Source organism: Lemur catta, chromosome 3 (genome assembly GCF_020740605.2).
Source record: "Lemur catta isolate mLemCat1 chromosome 3, mLemCat1.pri, whole genome shotgun sequence".
In the NCBI taxonomy this organism is placed as follows: Eukaryota; Metazoa; Chordata; class Mammalia; order Primates; family Lemuridae; genus Lemur; species Lemur catta.
In genome coordinates this window covers 29,459,343-29,486,805 of record NC_059130.1, presented here as the reverse complement: position 1 = coordinate 29,486,805, position 27,463 = coordinate 29,459,343, and the positions used below count along the sequence as shown (strand labels likewise).

The 27,463-nt window shown below is 51.6% G+C and overlaps 1 protein-coding gene across 5 annotated transcripts; it reads right to left on the bottom strand.

The window, feature by feature from the left end:
• Positions 1–1,482: 1,482 nt before the first annotated feature.
• Positions 1,483–24,522, bottom strand: SEMA4A (semaphorin 4A). Of its 5 annotated transcripts, none has more exons than XM_045545350.1 (15): positions 24,354–24,522; positions 19,991–20,158; positions 18,060–18,220; positions 16,705–16,767; positions 16,357–16,455; positions 16,018–16,123; positions 15,073–15,189; positions 14,587–14,711; positions 14,315–14,487; positions 12,963–13,113; positions 5,485–5,665; positions 3,962–4,080; positions 3,673–3,830; positions 3,246–3,346; positions 1,483–2,838 (listed from the first exon to the last, which is right to left on the bottom strand). In XM_045545350.1, the coding sequence occupies exons 2-15, from the start codon at positions 20,127–20,129 to the stop codon at positions 2,246–2,248; spliced, it is 2,286 nt and encodes a 761-aa protein (XP_045401306.1). In that variant the 5' UTR covers positions 20,130–20,158; positions 24,354–24,522; the 3' UTR covers positions 1,483–2,245. The 5 variants fall into 5 exon arrangements, with proteins under 5 accessions (XP_045401306.1, XP_045401304.1, XP_045401307.1 ...); XM_045545348.1 differs by lacking the exon at positions 24,354–24,522 and adding an exon at positions 21,873–22,201; XM_045545351.1 differs by lacking the exon at positions 24,354–24,522 and adding an exon at positions 21,205–21,441.
• Positions 24,523–27,463: the final 2,941 nt, after the last annotated feature.

Here is a 27,463-nt window from a genome sequence, read left to right as displayed (position 1 = left end):
CAGGATCTTGAAGAGATATTTGCCTATTCATGTTCATTGCAGTATTATTCACAATAGCCAAGTGGTAGAAGCACCCAAATATGCATTGATGGATGAGTGGATAACAAAAATGTGAGATATATATACACATAATGGAATATTATTCAGCCTTAAAAAAGAAAGAAATCCTGTCACCTGCTACAACATGGACGAACATTATGGAGGACATTGTGCTAAGAGAAATAAGCCAGTCACAAAAGGACAAATACTGTATGGGATATCTAGAGTGCTCAAAATCATGGAAACAGAAAGTATAATAGAATGGTAGTTGCCAGGGGCTGAGAGAGGGGCAATGGGGAATTGCTTTTCGATGGGTATAGAGTTTCAGTTTTGCAAGATGGAAAAGTTCTAGAGATCTGTTACACAACAATGTGCATATAGTTAATATTACTGAACCGTACACTTAAAATGGCTAAGAGGGCAAAGTTTATAGTATTTGTTTTTTACCACAATTAAAAAATTTTGAAAAAAGAACCCATAGTAGAAAAAATGTTGTGGGAATAGGATGGCCAAGGTGTGAAGGCTACACAGAGGTCAGGGTCAAGTTTGGCAGTTAGTGGCTTATGGGTAGCCTTGGAGAGAGTCCGGTGAGCAGAAAGGTGGGGAAAGAAGCCAGCCCACAGGGGATTAAAGAGAGCTGGGGGAACTCTGGGGGGCACTGGGGGCGGCCAGAATGGACCCTCTCTGGTGAAAGAGACCGAATGGGCATGGTGAATGGGTAGGGTAGTAGGAAGGGTTGTTGTTTTGCTTTTTCATACAGAGAACACCTGAGTACACCTGTAGGTGGGAGAGGTGAGATTAAAGTTGAGGGAGGGGGTAAAGTGAGGGGGGGAATGCTGGGGGCATATAATTTATAGAAAAAATTTGAGCAGCGATAGAGAGGAGGGTGCAACGTACTGGCTGGCCTCGGTTGGAAGAGGGACATGTGCCTTCATGACAGGGGAGAGGAGGAAGGTGGTGTAGAGGTGTGGACAGGGTGTTATTTGTCAGATATGGGAAAGGATGTGGCCAGGATGGGGGTGGCTGCACGGTCTTTCTATAAATTCATCTACCAAGAGTTGATGCCAACTGCTGCAGTGGGGAAGGGGGCTGAGCTGGAGTCACGAGAAGTGTGGGAGAGCTGGGGACAGCAGCTGTGGGGGCCGCAGTAGGGGAGTCCGTGATGCATGAGGTGTCGCCTGTCTAGCAGACACAGCTGAGGCTGGCCAACACCGACCTGTGGTTGGCCCAGTGGGGGAAATCTGAGGCACTCGCTAGCAATGCTTGGCGTGCAGGGAAGGGCTGCGGGGCTGGCTGGCTCCGGGTGGGGAGCTGGCAGGGCAGAGGAGATAGTCTGGAGTTGGCGAGAACAGTCACCCACAAACCGAATCTTCTTCTATGCTCTCGAGCTGCTTACTCCCTTCACATCCTGGCAGAGTGCTCCAGCAAAAACAGCACCAGTCATAAGTTTTGTCTTTTTAATAAAAAATAAACCGTCTGTGACAAGCAGTTTTCTGAATCTCAAAACAAAGGGAAGAGGAGAGGAGAGAGGTCAAGGGGTCAGCCAGGGGAAACAAGTGAATGAGGCTCAGATTACCCCTGCCATTCTAGCCAGAGCAGAAAGGATCCCAATCTGCCCCAGCTGAAGCAAGAAGGAAGGTGGTCAGACTTCAGCAAAGACTTCCTGGGAGTCTGCAATGCATGACTGCTAAGGGGAGCAGGAGGAAGCAGATCCCTGAAGAACCCTAGAAACCCCTGGGAGAGGGAAGTGTCCAAGGTGGTGTCTTCCGAGTGACATGTCCAGGAGTGGCAAGTTAGCTTACGGTTGTTTAGATGTTTGGTGTCTATTACCATAGGGTCCTGGAACAGTTAGGTTTTTTTAGGGTCTCCTGGAACAATATGTTTCTAGAGGGTCCCTGGAATGGCCAGAACTAAAGGACTCTCCCCAGGTCCCCCTATCACCGAGTAGGTGCAGTTCTGGGGTAGCTCCCTGTTAGAGAGCCATGTGCTTGGTAGAAGGGAGTCAGCCCCACAGGGGAGGTGGGCTGCTATGGTGACCCTGCTGAGTGCTACCAGTGGTGCAGAGTGGCAGGAGAAGCTCCTCTCATGGAAGAAAGGTGGTTTTTTGTGCCACTCCCACCCTAGTCAAGGCTGCACTGCTCCAGGGGTCCTCAGCAGCATGGCCAGGTGCCTGCCCTACGCTGCAGCCCCAGCCTGTGCCCAGAGTTTAAACCACCTCAGTACCCAGGCAGTTGTTGTCAGCGTCCACATCACTGGCAGAGGTCCTGTGTTCCTTGGGCGGCTGGAGGTGCTGCTCCCTGCTCAATGGGGCCTTCTCCCTAGGGGGCAGGGTCCCGCAGCCCTGGACCTTGCCCCGAGCCCTGAGTGCCCCCAGTGGGGAGGCCAGGAGGACGATGAGGGCTCCTGAAAGCACTAAGGCAAGGAGGACAGTGACCGTGAGAAAGTGGGGCCAATAGGACCGCTGAGCAGCCAGAGCGGTCCCACCACTGACCCTGGTCAGAGGGACCTCCACATGCTCCCAGGGAATGCCTGCCAGTTCAGGATCCAGGGCCAGGGTCTGGTCCTGGCTGTCCACCCAGTAGGAGACCACAGGGTATGAGAAGCCATTCTCAGTGGCCCAGCACTGATAGAGACCCCCAACTCCATCCTGCAGTATCAGCAAGAGGGAGCCATTGTAGACCGTGGAAGAGGTTTCTGGGGCTGGGGCTGTGCCACGACTCCAGTGGTAAGAGGCCAGGGCTGATTGGTGGGGACAGGGGAGCTCCAGGATGGAGCTGGGGACAGCCAGGACTTCTTTAACTGTAGGAGAAGGAAAGGGGCAAAAGGGTTAAGAGAGGGGGAAGAAGAAAGACAGGAGAGAGTTGCTAAGCCACCTTTGGACCCCAACTCTTAGCTCCAACTTCCATTGCAACTCCCAAACTCAACTCTCACCACTCTCAATCTCCAGTTTGGACCCCAGGCTAACCCCCAGTCCATCGAACTCCAACTCTGACGCCAAAACCAGTTGCAACCTCAAACCTGAATCCCAGCTTGGTCCCCAGCTCAGAATTCCTCTCTCCTCCCTACAGCCAGGACTCAAATCCATCCCAATTCTAGAGTTCAGATCTCAAGCCAGGCAGGTGCTGGGGGAGGAAACCAAAGCAGGAATGCCCACCCCTGCCCAGAAGTCCTGCAGAGCCTTTGTCCTCCCCTGGTTCCACACTCACTGATTTGCGGGCGGATCTGAGGCCGGAAGCTCCTGCCCATGGGGCCATTGGCACATGCCCACCCTGGGTTCCCTTGCTCCATGTCCTGCTTCCAGGAGTTCCTGAGAGGGCAGGAAAACAAAAATCATCCCTTGAAACAGCCTAAAGTGGGAAGAAGAAGGAGGAAGGGAGGGAAGTGCAGTGGGGAAGAAGACAGCCTGGAGTAGACAAGGTAGAAGAGAGAGAAGAGGAAGAGGAACCCAGGATGGCAGGAGCAGCTTCAAAACTGCCTAGTGACACTCCATCCCTGGAGGAACCACCATGGGACAGGTGGACCCTTAGAGTAAATGTATTGGTAGCCCCTGCAGAGAGGAAGAACAGTAGCAGAAGCTTGGTAAGAAGGGTCCTGGCTGGCCATCTTCAGCCGCCATCCAGGAATGACACTCACAGGATGGGGGAAGACAGGAGGCGACAGATTTGGGACTGAGGATCCCAGGCACAGTGGGGGTCGCGGGCAAGGACACAGTCCACACAGCTCTCATAGACACTACAGTTGGCTCGGGGCACCCTCCAGATGCCTCCTGAGAAGCCTACAAACACTGCGCCCTGGAAGAGAATTGGAGAATGTCAGGGAGCCCCAGCCACAACTGTTAAAGTCCTGGCCCAGGGAGCCAGCCCAACCTGCCCCCAAGGCCAGCCCCACCAGAAGGCCATTTAATGGTTGAGTCCCTTCCTACCTGGGTGGGGGCCAGCAGCAGGTTGCGGACAGGTTCAGGGTCAGGGAACAGCTGGATCTCTTCCACCAGATGAGCACTGCTGTCCCCACTCACCACAGCCTTGTGAAGGGATCCTGTGGCTGTGGGCAGATGGAGAGAGCTGAAGTCATCTCACCTCATCCACACAGCCCTCTCTGACTCAGGTGGTCTCCCCAGCTGTCAGAAGGCTCCTTCTGAAGTGTGACATGCACTGGCACAGGTCAGCCAGACCACTCCCTTCCCCTTGTGCCATGGAGATGGAGTTCTCTCGCAAACGCCTCGGCCCCCGTCCTCCCTTCGCATCCCTGGAGAAACCCAACTGTCTACGTTCTCCACAGGCATGGGGCAGCGGGAACCTGAGTGCTCCTGTAGAAAGTCACGCCACCAGCCTCCCTCACTGCTACCAAGTGTCTCTACTGAAAGGCATTTTAGGGAGCCTTTTAAAACTTGCAACCTCCCCAACTGGCTTCCTGATTCCCCCGCACACTGCTCTACTTGACTTCCAAATCGCATAACGTACTATGCATTTACGTACTCGGTATGCTCATTGTCTGTCTTCACCCACTTCGCTGTGGTTTTTGTGTGTATTGCTCTCTACTATATACCCAATATATGCACAGCTGATAATAGTGCCTAGTAACACGGCCTGAAGGAATGAATGAAGTTGGTGGGTTTCTTCCATTAAAGCTCAAGGTCATCCCCCTCAGCGAGGCCCTCAATATGCTTGGCATTTGTCACATTCCCGCTGACTCTCTCTTTCCACAATGACCATTTGAATCTACCCCTCTCTCCTCAAACTTCCCACCTTTCCCGCCCCCGTCACTCCCAGCTGTGTCCTCCTACTTCATAGAGAGAAGACCTCCCTTGGCTTCCAGCCCCCTGAGTCTACACACTCACCAGGTCTCACCCTCTACAACTTCACTCCCACCCATCAGAGGCCTCTGCCAACCATGGCTAATTTCCTCCTGCGTCTGGGACTGCAGCCTCCTGCTCCCTCCACAATTTTATCTGCTCATTATCCCCTCTCCTGCCCATCTCTTCCCCATCTGCCTGTCTAGGAGGTCCTCACAGTCTTTCCCATCTATAAAACAAGAACCCTAGCTGGGCACCACACCCCTTTCCACTCACCCCCCAATCTCCTCTCCCCCTTCACAGCCAAGCTTTCTGAAGGAGTGATCTCTACACTCACGGTTTCCAGCTCCCTCTCTACCCACTCACCCTTCACCCCTCTAACGTGGCTCCTCCATAACGTAAGCAGCTCTTGCTAAGGTCACCAAAAACCTTCCTGTCTTTCCCACCAGACAAAGCTTGGAAAGGGTAGGGACTGGACTGTTTTGCTCCCCTGATGTATTTTCAGAGCCAGCAGAGTGCCGGGCACATAGTAGGTGCTCAATAAACAGTTGTTGCATGAATGAGTGAATGAATGAGCTCAAGGATTTCTCTCCTCAACCTGAATGCAGCCCCTGCCCTAGTTCTCTGAGGATGTCCTGGAACCCTTTACTCACTGGTACCCAGGTACATGACCAGATGGCTGCGCCCATCAAGGCCCTGGGCTGTCTCCACCGCAAGCTGTGTGTACTCCACACCAGACTTCACCAGTAGAGGTGTCCCCACTACCTGCTCATCCATCAGGAAGTGGTCCTTCATGAAGGTCAAGGCCTTATCAGAGGAGGGGCCCACCGAGCACTGAGGGAAGAAGCAGACAGATCAGAGGGGCTTGCCCCTTCCCTTCAGCTCAACCACTGCCACTTCCTTCCCCTTGCCTCCCCCTCCTCAGCAGTCCTCCATTGCCTCCCTTCCTCCTGGCAGTCCTCATCGCAGGATAAAGCTCAGACTCTGGAGCTGCCTGGCTTTGAATTCCAGGCTCTGCATGCCTGAGGTTCCTCACCTGTGAAGCGGGCATATTACCAATACCTACCTTATAGGCTCGCTGTGAAAATAAAATGCACTAATACATGAAAAATAACTAGGACAGTGCTTGGCATGAGGTGAGTACTCAGTAAAAGTACTGTTATTACTGCTCTCCCTGCATGCAAGGACCAAGTTTTACTCATGTCTGTGGTCCTAGGCAGAGCGTAGGACCTGGCACACACTTGGTGCTCAATAAATGTTTGCTTAGTCATGACTGAATGAAGGTCACAGCAAGGGGTGGTATAGCAGGAAGTGTTTCTTATCAAGGTTTTACATGAACTTGTTGCATGACTCTGGGAGAGTCCTTTCTCCATTGCAAACCTCCCCTTTCTCATCATAAAATGTGGGGGTTGGACCAGCTATTCTGTAAAGGCCCCACTAACATGAATGTGCTGTGGCTCTGGGACACCTGTGTCCTGATCTTTGGTCAGGATCCTTGTCCTCTATACCCAAGAGCACTGCCTTAGGGCCAGCCCCAACTCTGTCACCCTCAAGTTGTGCCCTTAGACAAGTTACTTTACCTCTCTGAGCTTCACCTTCTTCATTTAAAAAGTGAGGTAGTAACATCTGCAACTCATTTTGATGCCAGAATGAGCACATGAGCCTGCTCTCACGTCCTCCCAAAGGGATTTTTTAAAAAGATATAAACCAGGGATGAGGAGAACAAGAGACAAGTACAAAAGCATTCACATTTTGGAAGCTGGAAAGCAAATGAACAGTAAATGACTTGAGAGATAGAAAAAGAGAGAGAGAATCTTCTTTAGTCAGTACTGAGGAAGCCTCAAACCATGTGATTTATAAGGCAGATTCCTAAAGTTCATGAATTAGTGGCCCCAGTTACCTTTGGAAATGAGGTTAAAGGGGAGGCTAAATAAGGAGGATTATTTGAAAAATCTGTTTAAGAAATAGACAGATCCCCTCCAAGCTCCACACAGCTGGGTGACTGCCCCTTCCACATCCTGGTCCAAGGTTTACCCTCTGGAGAGGGTAAAATGGAGGGTTTCTGGCTGGAGAACAGCAGGCACAGTTGAAGGGGACAGCATCCTGAGCACAGGGAGATTAAAGACAGGTAGGCACACTATGTGATGAGACTCCTTCCCCAAGCCCAACCCTCTTCCCCTGTGGCTCCCAGACACCAGGAGCCAGACTATCTACCTCCAAGCAGAAGACTAGAAGAGTCTGCTTTGGGAAAAGTGACTAGAGGTCCAAGAGAAAAGACCTAAACATACTGACATTGAAGATACCCAACAAAACAGCCCAGCCAGGCCGTCCTCAGTGGGAACATAATGGAACCCAAATTGCCAAGCCTTACTCATGGGCACAGAGATTCCAAACAGCATCAATGTCCTCATTTTTTGATATGAGTAGATAGCCCAAGGACTTCAAGACATGTGGGTAGAAACAGGAACATGAAAGAAAGAAACCGAAACAAACAAATAGAAAAAACAAATAAAAACCTAAGAGGAGACTGGGCGCGGTGGCTCATGCCTGTAATCCTAGCACTCTGGGAGGCCGAGGCGGGAGGATCTCAGGAGTTCGAGACCAGCCTGAGCAAGAGCGAGACCCCGTCTCTACTAAAAATAGAAAGAAATTATCTGGCCAACTAAAAATATATATAGAAAAAATTAGCTGGGCATGGTGGTGCACGCCTGGAGTCCCAGTTACTCGGGAGGCTGAGGCAGTAGGATCGCTTAAGCCCAGGAGTTTGAGGTTGCTGTGAGCTAGGCTAACGCCATGGCACTCACTCTAGCCGGGGTAACACAGCGAGACTCTGTCTCAAAAAAAAAAAAAAAACCTAACAGGAGATCAGGCAAGGTTGCTCACACCTATAATCCCAGCACTTTGGGAGGCCAAGGCAGGAGGATCACTTGAACCCAGGAGCTGCAGACTAGCCTGGGCAACACAATGAGATCCTGTCTCAAAAAAATAAATGCATGAAATAAAAATTTTTAAAAAAGAAATTTGAACACTGAATGCATATTAGATTAAGTAAATATTAATTTTCAAAGATGTGGGCCGGGCATGGTGGCTCACACCTGTAATCCTAGCACTCTGGGAGGCCGAGGCGGGTGGATTGCTTGAGCTCAGGAGTTCAAGACCAGCCTGAGCAAGAGCAAGACCTTGTCTCTACTAAAAATAGAAAGAAATTATCTGGCCAACTTAAATATATACATAGAAAAAATTAGCCAGGCATGGTGGCGCATGCTTGTAGTCCCAGCTACTCGGGAGGCTGAGGCAGTAGGATCGCTTAAACCCAGGAGTTTGAGGTTGCTGTGAGCTAGGCTGATGCCATGGCACTCACTCTAGCCCGGGCAACAAAGCGAGACTCTGTCTCAAAAAAAAAAAAAAAAAAAAAAAAAGATGTGAAAATGGTACCATGGCTATGTTTTTCTTAAAGCCCTTCTCTTTTGGAGATACTTGCTAAAATATTTATGTAAAATATTTATGGATGAGCCAGGCGAGGTGGCTCACGCCTGTAGTCCTAGCACTCTAGGAGGCCGAGGTGGGTGGATTATTTGAGCTCAGGAGTTCGAGACCAGCCTGAGCAAGAGCAAGACCCCGTCTGTACTAAAAATAGAAAGAAATTAGCTGGACAACTAAAAATATACAGAAAAAATTAGCTGGGCGTGGTGGCGCATGCCTGTAGTCCCAGCTACTCAGGAGGCTGAGGCAGAAGGATCATTTGAGCCCAGGAGTTTGAGGTTGCTGTGAGCTAGGCTGAGGCCACAGCACTGTAGTCCAGGCAACAGAGTGAGACTCTGTCTCAAAAAAAAAAAAAGAAAAAGAAAAAAATATTTATGGATGATGTAGCGGGTTGAGAAGATAAAGTCCATTCAGAACCTGTGAATGCGACTTTATTTGGAAAAAGGTCTTTGCAGAAGTAATCAAATTAAAGATCTCAAGGTGAAATCATTCTGGATTAGCATGAGCCCTAAATCCAATGACAAGTATCCTTTTAAGAGGAGAGGGGATACACAGAGGAGAAGGTGAAGTAACAACAGAGGCGGAGATTGGGATGATGTGTCTATAAGCCAAGGAACAACGAGGATTGCTGGTAGCCACCAGGGAGCAGGAGAAAGACATAGAATGATTCTCCATCAGAGCCTAGAGAAGGAACCAATCCTGCTGACACATTGATTTCAAACTCCGGGCCTGCAGAACTGTGAGAGAATAGATTTCTGTTATTTTTAGCCACCAAGATCGTGGTAATTTGCCATGGACACCATAGGAAAATAATAACAAATGAAATGATATGATTTCCAGGATTTGCTTCAAAGTAATAACGGGGGCTGTGCATGGTGGCTTACACCTGTAATCTCACAGTTTGGGAGGCCCAGGTGGGAGGACTGCTTGAGGCAAGCAGTTCAAGATCAGGCTGCGCAACACAGTAAGACCCTGTCTCTGCAAAAAAATTAAAAATTAGCCGGGCATAGTGGCACAAACTTGTAATCCTAGCTACTTGAGAGCCTGAGGCAGGAGGATCACTTCAGCCAAGGAATTTGAAGTTACAGTGAGCTATGATCGCTCCACTGCACTCCAGCCTGGGCAACAGAACAAGACCCTGTCTCATAAAAAAAAATAATAATAAGGGAGGAAGTGGGTGGGGTATAGCTGAAACAAGTTTGATTGGCTGTAAGTTGAAGCTGGTCAATAGAAAGTCCTCTATATTATTCTTTTTTTTTTTCTTTTGCGACAGAGTCTCACTCTGTTGCCCAGGCTAGAATGCTGTGGCATCAGCCTAGCTCACAGCAACCTCAGACTCCTGGGCTCAAGGGATCCTCCTGGCTCAGCCTCCCGAGTAGCTGGGACTACAGGTGCAGGCCACCACACCCAGCTAATTTTTCTATTTTTAGTAGAGACGGGGTCTCGCTCTTGCTCAGGCTGGTCTTGAATTCCGGACCTCAAGTGATCCTCTCCCCTCAGCCTCCCAGAGTGCTAGCACTATACTATTCTGTCTACTTTGTATATGTTTGAAATTGTCTATAAAATGAAATATTTTTATAAAAAGGATATTGGAGGCTCAAAAAATCCAGGAAAGTAAACATCTCAGCAGAAATGAAAAATCTGATAGAAGGATTGGAATATTCAAGTTGACAGATGAGGAACAATACTATTAAAAAAAAAAAAAAAAAAAGAAGGATCAGAAGATAAAGTTGAGGGCCATGCGCAGTGGCGCGGTGGCTCACGCCTGTAATCCTAGCACTCTGGGAGGCCGAGGCGGGTGGATCGCCTGAGGTCAGGAGTTTGAGACCAGCCTGAGCAAGAGCGAGACCCCGTCTCTACTAAAAATAGAAAGAAATTATCTGGCCAACTAAAAGTATATATAGAAAAAATTAGCCGGGCATGGTGGCGCATGCCTGTAGTCCCAGCTACCCGGGAGGCTGAGGCAGGAGGATCGCTTAAGCCCAGGAGTTTGAGGTTGCTGTAAGCTAGGCTGACGCCACGACACTCACTCTAGCCCGGGCATCAGAGCGAGACTCTGTCTCAAAAAAAAAAAAAAAGAAGATAATGTTGAGACACTCTTCCAGAAAGTAGAACAAAACCAAAGACTTAGAAAATAGAAAAGATTCTAAAGAGTTAGAGGACCAGTCTAGAAGTTTCAGAAAGAAGAGATAAAAACACTCCATTAAAATGTAAGCTCTGCAGTGGTGTTTACAACTAATTGATCACAACCAGTTACAGATTCTTTTGTTCCTTCTCCACTCCCACTGCTTCACTTGACCAGCCTTAAAAAAAGAAAAAAGAAAAAGAGAAAAGAAAATGTAAGCTCCATGAGGGAAGGTCTTGAGTTTGTTTTGCTCACTGCTGTATCGCCAGTGCCTTTAATAGCATGTATCGTTGATAAATATTTGTGAATGAAAAGGAAATAGGAAGAAATAGTTCAAGAAAACTTCTCAGAACTAAAGGAACTAAATTTCCAGGCTGAAGTGGCCCACTGAATGCCCAGCACAATAAATGAACAGAGTTCCATCGAAGCACAACACCATGAAATTTCAAAACAACAGGGACAAAGAAAAGACACTGTAAGATTCCAGTGAGATAAAAACAGGTTACACTCGGAGAGTTAGGGATTGCAATAGCTTTAGACTTCTCAACAGCAGCACTGGAAGCTAGAATAGAACAGAGCAAGACCTTCAAAGTTTGAAGGAAAATTATTTCTATTCTAGAATTACATATACCCAGCCAAACTATCAAATGTGAAAGTAAGACATTTTCAGACATTCAAGGTCTCAAAAAATTTTACCTGCATGTATCCTTTTCCAGGAATCTGTGGAGGGTAACCTCCACTAATATGAAATAGTTTTTTTTTTTTAAAGAAAAAAAAAAAAAAGAGGAAGCCATGGGATGCAAGAAACACGAGATCTGTCACAGGAAAGAGGAAAAGGAAATCCCCCGGATGATGAAAAAGGGAGATTCTAGGGTGGCAGCTGTGCTCTGGATATAGAGGTGCCCAGTGTAGACTGGAGCCGATAGATATATAGGATCTCCAGAAAGATGATACTGTTAGAACAGCCAATAGGTGCTGGGCACAGTGGCTCACACCTGTAATCCCAGCTACTCAGGAGGCTGAGGCGGGAGGATCACTTGAGGCCAGTTCAAGACCAGCTTGGACAAAACAGCAAGATTTCATCTCTAAAAAAAAAAGAATAGCTAATAGGTCTGCCTTGAGAAGATAACCAGATAATTCTGGAAGAGTTTGGGGTTGAATTAAAGATAAGAGTTTAGAAAACAGGCTGGGCGCGGTGGCTCATGCCTGTAATCCTAGCACTCTGGGAGGCCGAGGCAAGTGGATTGCTCCAGGTCAGGAGTTCAAGACCAGCCTGAGCAAGAGCAAGACCCCGTCTCTACTAAAAATAGGAAGAAATTATCTGGCCAACTAAAAATATATATAGAAAAAATTAGCTGGGCATGGTGACGCATGCCTGTAGTCCCAGCTACTCGGGAGGCTGAGGCAGTAGGATCGCTTAAGCCCAGGAGTTTGAGGTTGCTGTGAGCTAGGCTGATGCCACAGCACTCACTCTAGCCTGGGCAACAGAGTGAGACTCTGTCTAAAAAAGAAAAAAGAGCTTAGAAAACAAAGCAAGCAAAAAAAATCAAGATAATTACTAACCCCAAGGAAAGCAAAAAATTATGCAAAAAGAAAAGTAATCATGGCTTACTACCTGGCTCAGCTGTGAATAATAAGAGTCATAATATGAATATTGATCTCACCAAAATTACTATAAAACTATGTTGAAGATTGGGGGTGGGTGCAGTTATTGTATGCTGGCAAGCTAGTTTGGTGGGGGTGTGGGGATATGGAAACACTGATTTGCAGTGTTTGTGGATTTCTGCGGTATATACTTCCACCACGACTAATTTCAAGCTACCAGTGTGATGTCACTGAACACGAATTTGGAAAGAGATGTGCCAAAACAGTTCTCGCTAGATGCTGCAAGCTGGTTCCAGCATGCCACTGAAAGCGGGTGGGGTGCAGGTGGGGTGACACAGTTAAATCTTCCCCTTCTAGAATGAGAATTCAACAGATACTGTCTGAAACTGAAATATCAAGAAGTAGCAATAAAAGCATGGTATTACATATTTTGAGATAAATACAAAAAGAATCAGTTAAAGGAGCTAAAGGTAGTTGGGGAAAAGTGGAGGATAGGAAAGAGGGCTGCTTTTTGTAACCTACAGAACTATTGGATTGTTTAAGTCATGTATATATATAACTCTGATTTTTTAAAAAGTTAAATAAGAAATGCAAGTAGAGATGCCCAAGACAGTCCTTGGCAGACAGCCCGTGTTCCCTTGTTTCCTCAGTGACATACCCAGATACTGGTGTGCACTTAGCCTTGTGGGGGACGTGGTTCCAACAACTGTTCTGTGTATAGGATGGTGTTGGCCACTTGTGGAACGTGGGCAGCTGTACCAGGGGTATGTCTGAGCAGACAGGACTGATGCGGTGTGAGCACCAACATTTACTGGGCATTTACTATGCCATGATAGGAGCTTTCACATGCACATTATGTGTGTGTTTGTGTGTGTGGACTTCGCTCAGTGCTGCAGAGTGGGAGGTGTAAGTACTCACGCTGCCGGGCCGGGGGTTGGTCTCAGGGCCCCTATAAGTAGTCCAGCGTGAAGTTTCTTTGTTCAACTCCTTGTACTTCCCCTTGAAGACACGCTCAATGTCAGTGAGAGAGAAGGCACAAACTGCGGAGCTCCTGGTCCCTCCGACCTGCCTGGAGATAGCCAGAGGGACATTGTCTGTGGTCTCCTCTGCCATACCAGGCAGCTCCCCCTCAGTGAGAAATCCCCGGAGGTTAGGAGTTCTCCTTGCTGTGGTGATAAGGGCTAAGAGAGCCCCATGGAGTTTCCTGATTCTGGCCCAGGGCCTGGCTCTATGCCTATCGTAGGATCTGAAGTATGATTATCCTTAATGAGAATTAATTGGGGCTAAGCCCCTGGGGTGGCTCCTACCTGTCCCGCATAGGCTGGGCTGTACCCACAGGAGGGGCAGTGGGACCTGCTCCAGACTGGCTCTACATGAAGCCCTCCTTCTCTGAGTTCCTTGGATTCCTGGTCGTCGGAGAACTGACCAGAGCATGACTACCAGACTATTTTTATTTCTTCAGCCCCTGTCTGTGGGGACAGAAGGTCTGCCCGTTTGTCTGTCTGTCTGTCTGTCTCTCTCTTTTTTTAAGATACAGATCTCACTGTGTTGTCCAGGCTGGGTTTGAACTCTGTGGGTTCAAGTAATCCCCCTGCCTCAGCCTCCCGCGTAGCTGGGACTACAGGCACGTGCCACCATGCCAGTCTCTCTCTCACTCTCTTTAACTGACTGTTGAACACACCAGGTTCTCCGTTCTGGATTCCACTTACACCAGATACCTTTGGTACCTGACACCTTGTTAGCAGGTACCTAAACACCGCAGGGCTAGACCATGGCTGTGGGACCTTGAACAAATCAGTTAACCTTTCTCAACCTCCATGCAATAGCTTTATTTTTATCTTATGATTCTGATGGTGTTTCCCTCTTTGCCCTGGCCATTAGGAAGTGCAGAGCTAAATTTCCCAGATGTGAGAGCCTGGTGTTCTGCTGGCATCCAGGGACTATACCAGATCTATGACTAGCATTTGTAATGTGCTGACTCTATCCCTGGCTTTTCGCATCCTCCCTTTATTCCCATTTCCTTATCCATTTTATTGATTTTAATGCCTGCCTTTGGTAAACCGCTTCCCACCCCTTTTTGGAACCAGGCAGACTATAAATTAGTCAGAACCTCCCTGAGCTTTATTTTTCCCAGCTACATAAAGGGCATGGATCAAATTCCTGGGAGGTGCAGAGTAGGAGTTCGCCCACGTCCGTTCCTGCCCCCGCTTCACAAGCCAGGGCCACACTGGACTCAGACCCCACGGCCAGCTTCCCGCGCTGTCGCTCACCACTGGGAGGTGAAGACTGCGTAGACGTGGGGAACTGTGGAGGAATCGGCGGGCAGCAGGACCGCGTGGCGGATGACGTTGAAAGGCAGCTGCCCCGGCTGGGTGCACAGCAGCTGGGCCTTCAGGAAGGTGGTCCACTTCTTCTGCAGCAGCTTTTCGCCGCCCACGTCGTTCTGTGGGCACCGGAGTCAGCCTCCCGCCCCGCGTGTCCCCGCCCCCGCCCCCGCAGGGCCCCCAACCACTCAGCCCCGCCTCCCTCGCAGGCTGCAGACCTTGCAAACTCGAGCCACCCTCGATGTGTGGAGCTTCTCGAAGAAGTCAAATTCGCTGGCGGTCTCCTCGAAGAAGAAGTAGACGACCTGCGTCGAAGGGATGGCTGCCACGAAGGCGGCGTCCGCTGCGGGGGCGGGGCAGAGGGACTGAGCACCGGGATGCCCTGGGTCCCCTTGGTGAGAACCGTTGGGGTGGCTCTAGAGGCCAGGGGACAGGCTGTCGCGTATCCCATAGCTTATCCAAGGCTGGTGAGGGGGGATGGGGGCGACTGGTACTTCTTCAATGCATTTGTATAAGACGAAAGCTTCATGAGGACCAGAAGCTTCGTCTTCTTCCCTGCTATACCCCCTAGCGCCTAACAGTAATGCCCCTAATGTGCCCTCAACAAATGAGAGTTGAGTGAATTAACAGCAATTCACAGAGCCAAGTCTCCGGGGCTCAGGAAATGGGGCCAGACCTGTGCTGGCTGGGGGTCAGGTCCTTACGATGCAGCCAGCGGAGGAAGGTGTCGGTCTTGAGGACAGGCTGGGATCCCAGCGTGCGCATCAGGATGGGCTCACTGCCCAGGAAGTTGTTCATGGTGCCAGAATAGAGCGTCCCATCTAGGGTGGGGGAGGGGAGGAGAGGACAGCCTATCAGGTGGAGGCCTCCCCTGCCTCCTCAGACCTGCCTGGGCCGCCAGCGTCAATATCAGTCTCGAAGGCCTGCATTAGTTCTACGCCTTCCCGAGGAGCCCCAAAGCCCAGTTCCCCCCGACCACCACCACTGACCCCGCTTCTCAGGTCCCTCTTTCCACAGGAAATGGCCAGCCCATGTGGCACTTTTCCAGCCTTTCTCTGGCTACTCCCTCACACGACCCCCTGAAACACTTGCCAAATAGACTCACTCATTGATCTCAGAAAGTGACTGTGTTTTCTGCTTCTACACCTTGGACCCTGCCCTTCTCTTCCTGGAACACCTTTCCTGCCCATCTATCTACCTATCTTTCAAGGTCCTGCTCAAAAGCCAAAGGACACCTCCTCCAGGAAGGCCAGGGTGGGAAGTCTGTAATGGCTGGTGTGAAGGAGTGCCGGGGCCATGATTTCTTCTTTGTGACTCCTATGGTAGCCAGCACGATGCCTGGTACACCAGAGGAGGCATTCGCTCAGTGCACATTTGTTTAAAAAATGACCGAATCTCAGTCCTCTTCTCTACCTGATACTTTCCCCGACCCTCATGCCTCTGTGTCTCTCCACATCCGCCTCTCTCCGCCTCCTTTGTGGCAGTTTCAGCAGGAGCTGGTGGCCTAACTCTCCCTCTGATCTTGTGCTCTGAGGCTCCTGGCTTCCCTCGCTGTCCCCCACCTTTTAGGAAACTCTGTAACAGTCCATATTTCACAGAGTGACTAGAGAAAGCAGATACTGAGATGGACCAGGAAACCTGATACTCACCCACCAAGACAGCTGTGTGCTTGTGGGCAGGGTCAAAGGGGCTCTGGCCTTTCCCCTCCATGACCTTGTCCTCTGAGATGGGCAACAGGTAGGAATCTCGGAGTTCCTAGAGGGGGGGAGAGGCTGGGGGGCCAGAACGCCAGGGTCTCACATCTGGGAAATGAGGGGCACGAGGGAGGAAGGGAGAGGGGCATAGAGGGAAATTGGTCTGGGGCCAGGAAGCTCATGAGGGTCCTGAGTCTGGAAGACCAGACTTTTCCAGAGCTACAGAGGAAAGTCTGGGGGTAGACGTGAGAAGGGATGCTTGGGAGCTTGAGAGCTAGGCACCAGGTAACTCACAATGAAGGTACAAGCAGGGCTGAAGGCATAAGTGCCGCAGGCGTACAGATGGGTGGCATTGAAAGGGACCAGGACACGAATGAAGTTGAAACACTGTGTCTGGGGGAGACAGAGAATTCAGAACACTTGCCTCAAACTCCTGGGCCCCCCAAGGCTGCCCCTTCACTTCCTAGTGGGGAGAAGGGCTAGGCAATGCTGGGGCAGTCCCCGTACATCTTTATAGAACATAATCCAAGTGACAATCATGACAAGTGCCCTCCACTGCCTGCCCAACCTGAGGTCACCCACTGATGGTCTATGGAAACAAGGGCTCTCCACACAAACCCCCATGCCCCCACCTCCACTTACCTCATTGCTCTTCTTCTTGAATGCACATTCACTCTTTTTTCTGTCACTGGCTGGCCAGGGTATCTGAAAGTGGGGAGTTGGGGAGGGAAGGGAGATGAAAAGAAATGAGGTCTTCAGGCCGGGTGTGGTGGCTCACGCCTGTAATCCTAGCACTCTGGGAGGCCGAGGCGGTGGATCATTTGAGCTCAGGAGTTTGAGACCAGCCTGAGCAAAAGTGAGACCCCATCTCTACTGAAAATAGAAAGAAATTGGCTGGACAACTAAAAATATATAGAAAAAATTAGCTGGGCATGGTGGCGCATGCCTGTAGTCCCAGCTACTCGGGAGGCTGAGGCAGTAGGATCCCTTGAGCCCAGGAGTTTGAGGTTGCTGTGAGCTAGGCTGACGCCACGGCACTCTAGCCCGGGCAACAGAGTGAGACTCTGTCTCAAAAAACAAAAAAGGTAAAAACAAAAAAAAAGAAATGAGATCTTCAGCTCTGTGACCTGCAATCCCCTCCTCAGCTCTGGCATGAAATGACCAGCAGGCATGGGGGTTAGTGACATGGTGATGGGTGGTAAGAACACCAATTTGTGACTACGGCTATCACCCTGATGATACTGATATTGATCAGACACAGCTCCATGGTCGAACATGGCCTAAGGAATCAGACAAACCTGAGTTTGAATATAGGCTCAGACACTCACTGACTGAGTGATTGTGATCGATTTCATAGGCTGCTGGTGGGGACAATTAGGTGGCATATGTAAAGCACCTAATACAATGTATGGCATACACAGGAGCAGTTGTCAAACCACACATTTCCTGAGGAAATTGTTAAAAATGTTGGTTCCTGGGTCACACCTTAGAGAATCTGCATTTTTAACCAGCACCTTATATGTGCAGGTGGCCGACAGACTACACACTGAGAAACACAAACCACAGAGGTGATCAGTATTGCTAGCTCCCTCTCTCCCTTTTTTCCTTCCTGCTCCCTCTCTCCCTCACATTGTTCATATTGGTAGAGTGACTATAACACACAAGCCGCAGTGATTTCTACCCAGTGGGTGGATATCAAATTATTGATATAATTTGAGTCAAGGTTGATCTCTTATGTCAATGATTTCCATGTCAGCCATTTTAGCAATTAATATTATTCAACCAGTATTCGTGATTCCAATGAAGAGTGAGGCCACTATAATATTTTGTGTCTGTTATATTGTCAAGATATATATAACAAGAACTGCTGATTGCCGCTGATTATAGATAATCGCAATTGGCCTGTTAGTTACGCTTAGGTGGCCCAGGGGCAGGGTGGCTCCTGGCCCCTTTCTCACTCCCAGCCCACACCCTTTGTTTGTCCCTGGCCTCCTCACCATATTCTTCAGCCTTGGGACCCCTGGATCCTGGATGTTCAAGGCCAGAATGGTCTCTCGAGCCCCCGCATAGAGAGTGTTTCCATCAGCACTCAGGAGCAGAGTGTCAAAATCCTGGAGGCCCTTCTGGTGGAAGAAGCTAAGCGCCCTGCCTCCATCCCCTGTGGGAGGTGTGAGAGAGAGTGGTGAGGAGTTGGTGGGTGGGCAGCTGATTCCTGGGATAAAAGTGGGGGAAGGGAAGGGTTGGCAAAGTGTCCTCGCCAGGCCCTGGCAGCTGGACCCACCCTTCTCCACCAGCAACTTTCCTGTTCACCCCACTTGGCTGGCAGCTGCGGGAGCTTTATGTGTTGAGCCCAGAGTAGACAGGAGAGGCAGCCAGAGACAGGGTAAGGACAGCCTGGGGCTGGGGAAGAGTAGCCCTGCACCCATGACAAAAGGGATAGGAAATAAAGTGAGAGACAATGGATGCTCTTCCAGGCCCAGGGGTGCTGCAGTGGGGAGGACACCTTGGTCCCCACTGGGAGGGGGAACAGCAGGCAGACCAATCGACAGGAAGGTGTTAGCAGCCACAGCAGGAAAGCTAACCTTAGACAAGACTGTATGTCACAGGGTCCCTCTCGTCACCCCACCACCAACCCCCGCTTCCTTCCCCTCCTGTTACAGGAAATTTCCAGCACCAGAATCACTGCAAACAGAAAAGAAGCATGTTTCTTCAAAGGTCTATGTAGACATGCTATGTGGCTAGGGAAGATGAGCCTGTTGTCGGAGACTCACCTACGTCCTCTCCATTATCGTGGTGCAGCAGTGTGCATGTGCGTTTGTGTGTGTGCATGTGTGTGCGTGCGTGTGTGTGTGCATGTGTGTGTGTGTGTGTGTGTGTGTGTGTCTGTTCCTGTCCCACTAGCACATCAGCAAGGGGGAATAAAAGGCGGTCCTCAAATCCTCTTCATTAGCATCTGTGTGCTTTTGCATGAGTTAAGAAGACTGACTGGCTAATTGTTATCTTTGCAGGCTCAGGGAGTCTTAAATAGGACCAAGGGGAGGAGCTGGGGAATAAAGATAAAGTGTGACAAAGTGCTGGAAGGACCGGCCTGGGGGTGGGGGTGTCTCCTGGAGGCCAGGCCTCTCCCAGAGATGTATAAACCCCTCAGTTACTGACTTGATCACCCTGCGGTGTGACTGCTCATCTGCCTCTGCCTGAGACTGTGAACATTTTGAGGGCAGGGGCTGAATCTGGTCCATGTTTGTATTCCCAGCATCCAACACACAGGAGGTATCTCCATCAATGGGCAACATACATTTCCTTTACCGGGCTGCCCCAGAAAGATGCTAAAGACACAGCCATGCCCACAAGACCCTGCCCCTACAACGCCTGCAGCGTCTGTATCCTTCCCGAAATCTTCTCCCTGGAGGGGAGAGGGCCAGCAGTCCCCACAGCCTCAGTAAGAAACCAGCCAAGCCGTGCCACAGTAGTGGATTCTTATGGTCCAGCATGACCTGTGTGGTTGGCATGGGCCTGGCGTGCCCTGGGTCACTAGGTCCACAAATGGTCTTCTAGCATGGGCCTTGACTTTGGGGCGCTTGGGAGTAAGAAAGCAGTTGGGATTTAAAGTACCCAGCTTGATGACAGTGACATTTAAGAAGAGAAAGAGAAATCACCAGCTTTGGAGAACTAGAAGGAGCGGTGCCCTGGAAAAGCCCCCTCTCTTCACTTTTCTCAATCTGTGTCTTAAGTGGGTTTCCTCTCAGTTTGAATTTCTATTTCTGGCTGTCTCTTTCTGTTTCTCTGAGGCCCTCTGTTTCTCCCTGGCATCTCTCCGTGTGTCTCTGTTTCTCCATGTCCATTCCCGCCCACCCCCTCTCTCTCCGTCCTCCGCCCCCCTCCAGCTCTGTGCTGCCATCCCCACACTTCCTGGCCATCAGACACTTACCTGCATAGTATCTGACCCTGGGCACTGGCCCCTGCCCCCCTCCCTCCGCGGTTGTTGTTGGCAGCAGCAGCTGGAGAAGTTGAAACAGGAAAAGGCCCAGGAGGCTCCAGGGGTCCAGGCCCAGGGCTGGGAGGGCCATGCTCAGCCAACGGCTGTCACCAGACGGCTCTGGGGAAACAGGCACCCGGGTACTTTCTGGGTGAGTAGTCCTTACCACATCCCCCTGGGGACCAATCAGCGAACCCTGGGCAGCAGAAGTGTGGGGGCAGGGGGGAGCACCAGGCGGGGGTGGTTCCCTATCTGGAAGGGCCCTCGCAGAATCTCACTTCCATCACCCTCGCAGGCCTCAGCCTGATGCCTCACTTTCCCCTCTGGGCAGAAGCCCAGGTATTCTCTACCCTGCCTCCTGTCCTCTGCTCTGCCTGTTTTCGCCTTACTCCCAGGAAGTCCTTCGTGCCGTCCCTCGTTTGCCTTCCCTGTTCCCACAGCTCATAGCCAAAACTGTTGCCTGGCCCTGAGCAGGAGACCTTCTGGGGAGTGGGTACCTATACTCAAAGCATAAATTCCTCAGACCTTACTCTCCTGCCACTTTCAGATCTCTTGATACCTTGTGCCTCATACTCACCCCTGATCCAGACCAGCAGACCAGGTCTGAGTCAGCCTCCTCTAACCTCTCCCCCAGCCCCAGCTGGGCTCAGGGTCTTTCATGCTCAGGCCTACCTGACCCTCTTCTTCCATCCCAACAGATTGGCTGTCAGCATTTCCCCGGGAGTGGCCTGGGCAGGGGTGGCTGGCTGGCTCTCAGCCGCTGCGGCTCCCCGTCTCCTTGTCTTTGCTCCTGCTGTCTGCTTCCTTGGGCCTCTGCATAATTTTCCCCCAAGTCCACCAACCCCAAGCCACCCACCACACCTCACATACCCTCGAACCAGCCACAGTGGGAAATCCGGGTGTTCAGACTCTGGGGCAGGGGTGCCATCCAAGGGAAAGAAGGAGGAGGGTTCCCAACCCCCAGAGGCAGGGGGCAGAAGGCTCAGCCTGGCTGGAACGGGAGCACGGCCCTCCAGGTGCCCATCGTGCCAAAGCCAGCACTGGGAGCTCTGGGCTAGGGAAACCAGAATTTCCACCTCTCGAGTTGTGACAGATCCTGGCTTGGGCGGAAGTTGGTGAATTGGGAGGGAATAAAAAGAGGCTCACCCGCCTCTCAGGAGACACACCTCTCTTTCTGCCTCCTTTTGCCTCGGTCCATCCAGAAGGTTTAAAAGACCCTTCTCGGTCGTTTCAGCGAGTCCCTTGCCCCTCCATGTCACATCCAGTCTAACTAGCCTGGCAGTGGTTTCTCCTCTTGCTCAAGATTCCCCAGATACGGGACATAACAACGTCTTTCCTATTCCTCTTTTCATGTAGCCACAAGGTGGGGTCTTTCCACTTTTACCTACTGGGAAGTCCCTGCAGTGCTCTAGCCTTCAAACCCCCTCTCAGCTGGGCCATAATCTTTTAAAAAATAAACAATTGTATTAGCCTCTTATCCTTGATTTTGCTGAGGAGGTCTCTCCTGTAGTCTAATCTCCATCACTCTTAGGGTGGCATCAGGCCAGTAGGAAGTCCCGAAAACTTCCCGTCTGAGCTCATGCTTAATGGAACACACTTCTGAGGCACCCAACCTCCAGTGGTGGCTGTTCACCCCTCCCCAAAGGCTCTGGGGGAGCCTCATAATGCAGGGTTAATAAAGCATCTGGCGCCAAGAACTCCATGACCTATAAAGTGGGTAGGCTCCTGCCCACTCAGCCAGTTCAGCTGACTGCAGGTTAAAGAGCACAGACAACCCAGGGCTAATCCAACTCTCATAAATAATCCACCTCCATCTTAAACACACATTTCTCACCTCCAGGAAGTCCTTCCTGTAGTATAACTTCCATCCCTCCTGCTCCAGCACCAGCCAACACGGGTGATGTTACAGCCCAGGCTAATCCTTAGAATTCCTTGTCTGAGCCCACTCAGCCTTCTTTCATCTCAATTTCCCCAGGGGTTGGTCTCAGACATGCCCCTCCTGACAACTGTTTCTGTCAAGACTTGCATAAGACTTCCCCACACTCTCCTGAAGGCTGGTTGCCAGGTCTCTTTCAGGTTCCTAGAATCAAGGGAAACTCCCATTTACCCAGACCCTATCTTCTGTATATCCCCAAGCCCCAGCCCAGGTTTGGGAAGCCACTCTGCCCCTGGGCCTCTCTGCTTAAACAGATTGGCTTATCTGGGTCACCGGGAGGAGTTCCGATGGCGGGAAGAGGGGGAGGTTCCAACCCCACCCTCCCAGCCCAACCTATTCCCGCCTCTCTGGAAGTGGCAGACTCAATGGCCTGCCCCCAGTTCATTCTCCAGAGGCCCAGAATCCTCCCAGCCCCGACATCCTCTTCCCCAGCCCCTCCATCCAATATGAATGGTTTACACTATCAGGTTTTGGTCCTCCCAGCAATTTTAGCAGATAGGTACCACCATAATCCCATTTACAGATAAGGAAGGGAGGTTACACAGCTAGAAGCCAAGCTAAATTCAGATCTACCTCATTCCAAAGCAAATCTTTCATCTACACAGTCTCTGCAGAGTCCTGCTCCCTCCGTCCTGCCTCCTGCCCAGCTAGGAAACTCAGTTCTGGGCCACTTGGATGGAGAAGGCGAGTGTGAGGGGTGGGAGTGTAGCAAGCTGTCTCCTCTGGGCTAAGAAACAATATCTCTGGGGTGATCCCTGACTCAGAGGAAACAGCAGCCTCACTGAAGAAAGGCCATCAAGTACCACCCTCTGCCTCCGCAGCGCCTCCTGGTCAAGGAGAGCCCTGTGGGGAGGAAGGGCACCCTGCCCCTCAGCAGCGCCCCAGAGCTCCAGAGTCAGGTCCACAGTGTCACTGCCATCTCAGCAGAACTCACAGCCAGGGCTGGCTTCACAGGTGCATGACCTGTGCAGTCACACGGTGGCCTGTGCTCAGGGGGGCCCATGCTTGCTGTGATGCTCTGCTGTTGCCCTCTTGAAAGTCTTAATAATTTTTAAACAAGGGACCCCACATTTTCCTTTTGCACTGGGCCCCACAAGTTATGTAGCAGGTCTTGCTGACAGCATCAAGGAAGCTCTGAGCTGAGAGGGTCCCACCGCCTCCCTCGCTGTACAAATGAGGAAACCAAGGCCAAGGAGGGGAAGTACCTTGGCTGGGGTTGGAGTCAGGCAGCATGTCTGGTGGGGTGGTGGAGGGAAGGGGTCAGATGTTCAAGGACCAGGTCATAGGGGTCGTGCCACCTTCAGGGCACCTATCTGGGGGTTCCCCCAGCCCATTTCTCCACAAGCCCTGGAGCTCAGCCTGGGGAGCACCCATGACAATAAGACTGAGTTCAACCTCTCCCTGCCAAAATCCAGCTCTTCCCGAGACTCCTCCCCCATAGCCCTTAGACCGCATGGAACAGTAGCCCCTTCCTGCCAGGATTTATCCCCCCGAGCAGAGGTCTAGATGTGGGGGTGCAGGTGGGAGGGGAGAAGGAGGTTGCTTCTCATCCTTACTCCATGCCACCTCCGAGCCCCACTACCCCAGGTGCTCTGCCTCGTCGGAGCCCTGCGGAGCTTGCGTGCCTCACTGAAGGAGGGGCTCCTGGAGCCGGGAGAGAAGCCACTTCTGGCTTTACCACCAATGACCTGGCAAATCCGGTGTCCCCCACCTCCTTCTCCCATCCAGCCTCAGGGGCAGCTGCCAGAGGAGCGGAGTCCCGGGAGCATGTGCTTCCTGGCTCCCCTTCCTTAGCCCTACCTGTCCTCCCCTCATCTGCTCTCTTTGTATGATCACAAGTAAGTCAAGTCAACTTATATGTATTGAGCGCCTACCGTGTGTAGGCGCTAGGGATGTCCCCAAGCCTCCACACCCCCAGCGCCCCCCACCCCTTCCCACTCCCACTGTCTCCCAGCCTTCTTGTCACCGGCCAGCCCAATCCCTCCTAACTCCTTACCCAATGCCTCCTAGGTCCCCTCCTCCAGTCTGACTAGCACTGGAAGGCTGTGCTGAGTATCGTACACAATGGCCCGACCCCTCTGTCTGCCCCCTCCTCAGGCCAGAGCCAGCACCAGACAATGCCCGCCCCCTCCTTTCAGAACTGTCAGCTCTCCCGCTCCCTTACCTGGAGCCCGGGGATGCCGCCACGTTTCCCTCCCGCTGGAATGCCAGGCGTACTGGTCTCCCAGTGCCTCAGTCCCTGCCACACCCCCACCCCCATTCCCAACCCCATCCCGCCTCACTGGTCCTCAGTCACCATGGCAACTGCATCTCTAAGTAGGAGGGACTAGAATCTCCCCATATTCTTCCTCCTCCTACCCGTGTCCCACTGCGCCCCACCTTTTATGGCTCCTGGATCCACATGTGTGGAGAGGAATGGCTCCAGATGTGGGGAGAAGGTGAGGAGGGGGTACACTGGCCCCTAGGTCCCCGCTCAGCTCCCTCGCCCACCTTCAGGCAGGCGCCACCGTGTAGATATCCCCAGCTGGGTTCAGGAGGTCAGCTGAGGCCAATTCCCCTGTACGGCCAGTTTCTCTGTGTTTCCCCTTCCCCGGGAACTGCGTGTGTACAGGGGAGACACACCTGGATGCTGGCCTGACACTATGCAAATTGAGTTAGCCAATGAGAGTGAAAATGAACACATGAATAACTATGCAAATAAACCAAGGGACAAAGTCTCTGTCAAGAAGCCCAAGAAGCCCTCTTCTATTAATATTATCCTGACTTCTGAGGGAAGGCATCCACTGCCAGGTTCAGGTTCTGCCTTTTCTTCCTAGGCCACCTTGCAACGAAGGTGCCACCTCCAGAAGCCTTCTTTGGCTAACACCCCCTGAGACCTATTAGGAGGGAAAGGTTTGTGCCATAGGAGGAGGGGTGAAGGGCAGACTTCAGAAAGGACTTTCCAAAGATCTAGACTAGATCAGGATAGAAAAAGAGACAAGACTGAGCTGGATTCTTTTCCCTCTGGGAAGGAGCAGAGGCAGGCAGAGGTTTGGGTGAAGACTTTGGGAGCTGGGCCTTGTGTCCTCTTCCAGCCCTGATACTAAGCAACCCTATTACTGGAACTCCCTTCTGTCCCTGCTGAGCCTCAACTTATGCATTGGTAAGCTGAGTTGTTGAAACAGCCCCTTCCAGGGTGGCATTCTCAGCTTGCGAGGGGACTGAAAAAAGCACCCTGAGACTGGGAGCGAGAGCCCTGGGTCCCAGGCCTGGTTGCCTGTAACTTCCTCTGTGATCCTGGGCAAGGCATTTCCCCTCTGTAACTCACCTAGGTAATATAATGGCTTTGCAGCCTACCTGGGAGTAGCTTGGCTCCTCTCCAGACATAATAGCATTTTTTAGAAGAAGGAAATGAGTATGCCAGCCTGGTGCAGAGGGTTTCACAGGCCAAGTTTGGTTCCCTTTTAGGTTGGAGTAGTGGTTGAGCATTTCCTCTTAGGGTGGGGCAAGGAGGGCATGACATGTGCTGAAAGCAGAAGTGGACCCTGAACAGAGCTGCTATCACATCCCCCCACTGCTTCCTGGCACTCCGTCCTTGCTGCCCCTCAGCACCTGGGCCTTGGGGACTCAGACAATGCCTATTTGTCCAGGCTTCTCTCCCCCACAGGACTGGGACACAAGGTAGGAGGGGAAGAGATTATTTGGGATTAAGATGGCTGGGACTAGAGGAAACTGAATTTGTACTGTAACAGGAAGGGAGAAGACTGAACTGTACAAAGACTTCACACCCCCATTGGATGTACTTGGGTCCCAGCCCCCATTTTCTTCCCTTTGAGGGGAATTGGGCCCAGTCTCTGTGGCAGAATTGGAAGAGGTCACATTTCTGCAATAACCCAGGGAATCGGGGAGCCTACAGATCTCCCATGGCTGCACTTCACTCCAGGTTACCCAGCCGGACTTCAGGGGGCCTCTCCTGGCTTTCGCATATGAAAGTCAAAACTTCCAGAAAGGAGCTAAGGTGTCCTGATGAGAGAGCAGGGACTTGGTCCCTGGTGGTGGCCATAGCCAGGGCTAGAAACCCGCCAGAGGGAGCGGGACACCCAGATCCCCTGTTCCAGTCCTCTGGGGTAGAGAGGAGGGAGAGAGCCTTTCCGCAGGCTAAGCTCCATTTCTCCTGCTGCACTAATTCACAGTTGGATTTCCTCTGGTTTGCTTAGCCTCAATTTCCCCACCTGTGGGAAGACAGGGGGTCAGGGCCCTGTGTCTTTGATTGCGGGAGGGGCAGGGAGTGGCTAATACAGTTTAGCAAAAGAGGGTCCGGGGGAAAACAAGATGGGGGAGTGGAAGGTGAGGAGACCCGGGCATCCTGCTCCTTAGGATTTGCCCCTCAAGATCCCCTGGGCTGCCCTTCCCCCAGCCTGAGGCTGGAGGACCACTCCCTACATTGTCCATTAAAGTTGGCACATAGACACTTCATGTCCTTAGTCCCAGGACTCTGGCACCCTGCCCCTCCATCCCACCCCAGACACCACGGTCCCCCTTCCCCTCCACTTTCAAGCCTTACCCCCAGCCCAGCAGTGGAGACCCTAACCCAGGCGTCCAAGACTTCCAGCAGAGTCTGCACCGGACAGGGGGCGGAGCTGGGGCAGGCATGGCAGGGAGGGGGATGGGGGTGCTGCCAGCCCCCTCCAGTGCCCCAGTTCCCAGGCAGTTCTTAAAGGGACCAAGAAGAATTAGCCAGGGGCAGCTTAAGGGGTGAGTGTAGAGGAAAGTAGGTGGTGGGGAGAGGAATGGATTTGCCAGGAGCAGGAGTGCCAGAATGGGGGCCTGACACCTCCCCTACTTCCCCGGAAGCTCCCAAGCCCCTCTGCCTAGCCTTTCCTTCATCCCACGAGACCCCCAAGTGGCCACCCAGCTTCTGACTATCACCTCCTCAGATCCTGCCCCTATTCCCCTTGGGCCCCTGCCCACTTCCTTCCCCTCCCCCATATTCGTGCCACCTCAGTCTCCGGTGAGAGCTGCCAGCTGGCACTGCCTGGTACTAGGCACAGAGAATCAGCCCAAGAAGTGTCGGGGGCCTGACGCCTGGCCCTGGAGGGGGAGGGGAGGCCAGCACCTCAGAGTCAATAGGGGGGCAGCAGGCACCAGTTGCCTCCCAAGGCTTGTTTCCTCTGCCCCTCTGGGGGTAGGACAAGGGGGGTCTGAGGAGGCTGAGAGACAGAGGATCCTGGCTCATCTCTTCCCTCTCCTTATTCCTGATGGGCTGTCAGGGTTGTGACATGGAAAAGGAGAATGACAGTTAAGAGCCATGGAGGGGCTGGAGCAGCTGAGAAACACACAGTGAAGGAGAGGGACAAAGGAATAGAAATGGAAAGATAGCAGACAGACAACAGAAAACCTCAATTTTCTTTTACCTTTTTCTTTTTTTTTTTTGAGTCAGAGTCTCACTCCGTTGGCCTGAGTAAAGGTACAGTGGCATCATCATAGCTCACTGCAACCTCAAACTCCTG

Bases quoted from the DNA above. Each gene is read 5' to 3' on its own strand.
- SEMA4A (XM_045545347.1), bottom strand. From the start codon at position 20,966: ATGGCACCCCTGCCCCAGAGTCTGAACACCCGGATTTCCCACTGTGGC. The intron at 16,124-16,356 runs GTGAGTTACCTG...CCCCCCCTCTAG, and splicing joins GCCCTGCTTGTACCTTCATT to GAACTCCGAGATTCCTACCT. The intron at 14,488-14,586 runs GTCTGCAGCCTG...CGGTGCCCACAG, and splicing joins GGGTGGCTCGAGTTTGCAAG to AACGACGTGGGCGGCGAAAA.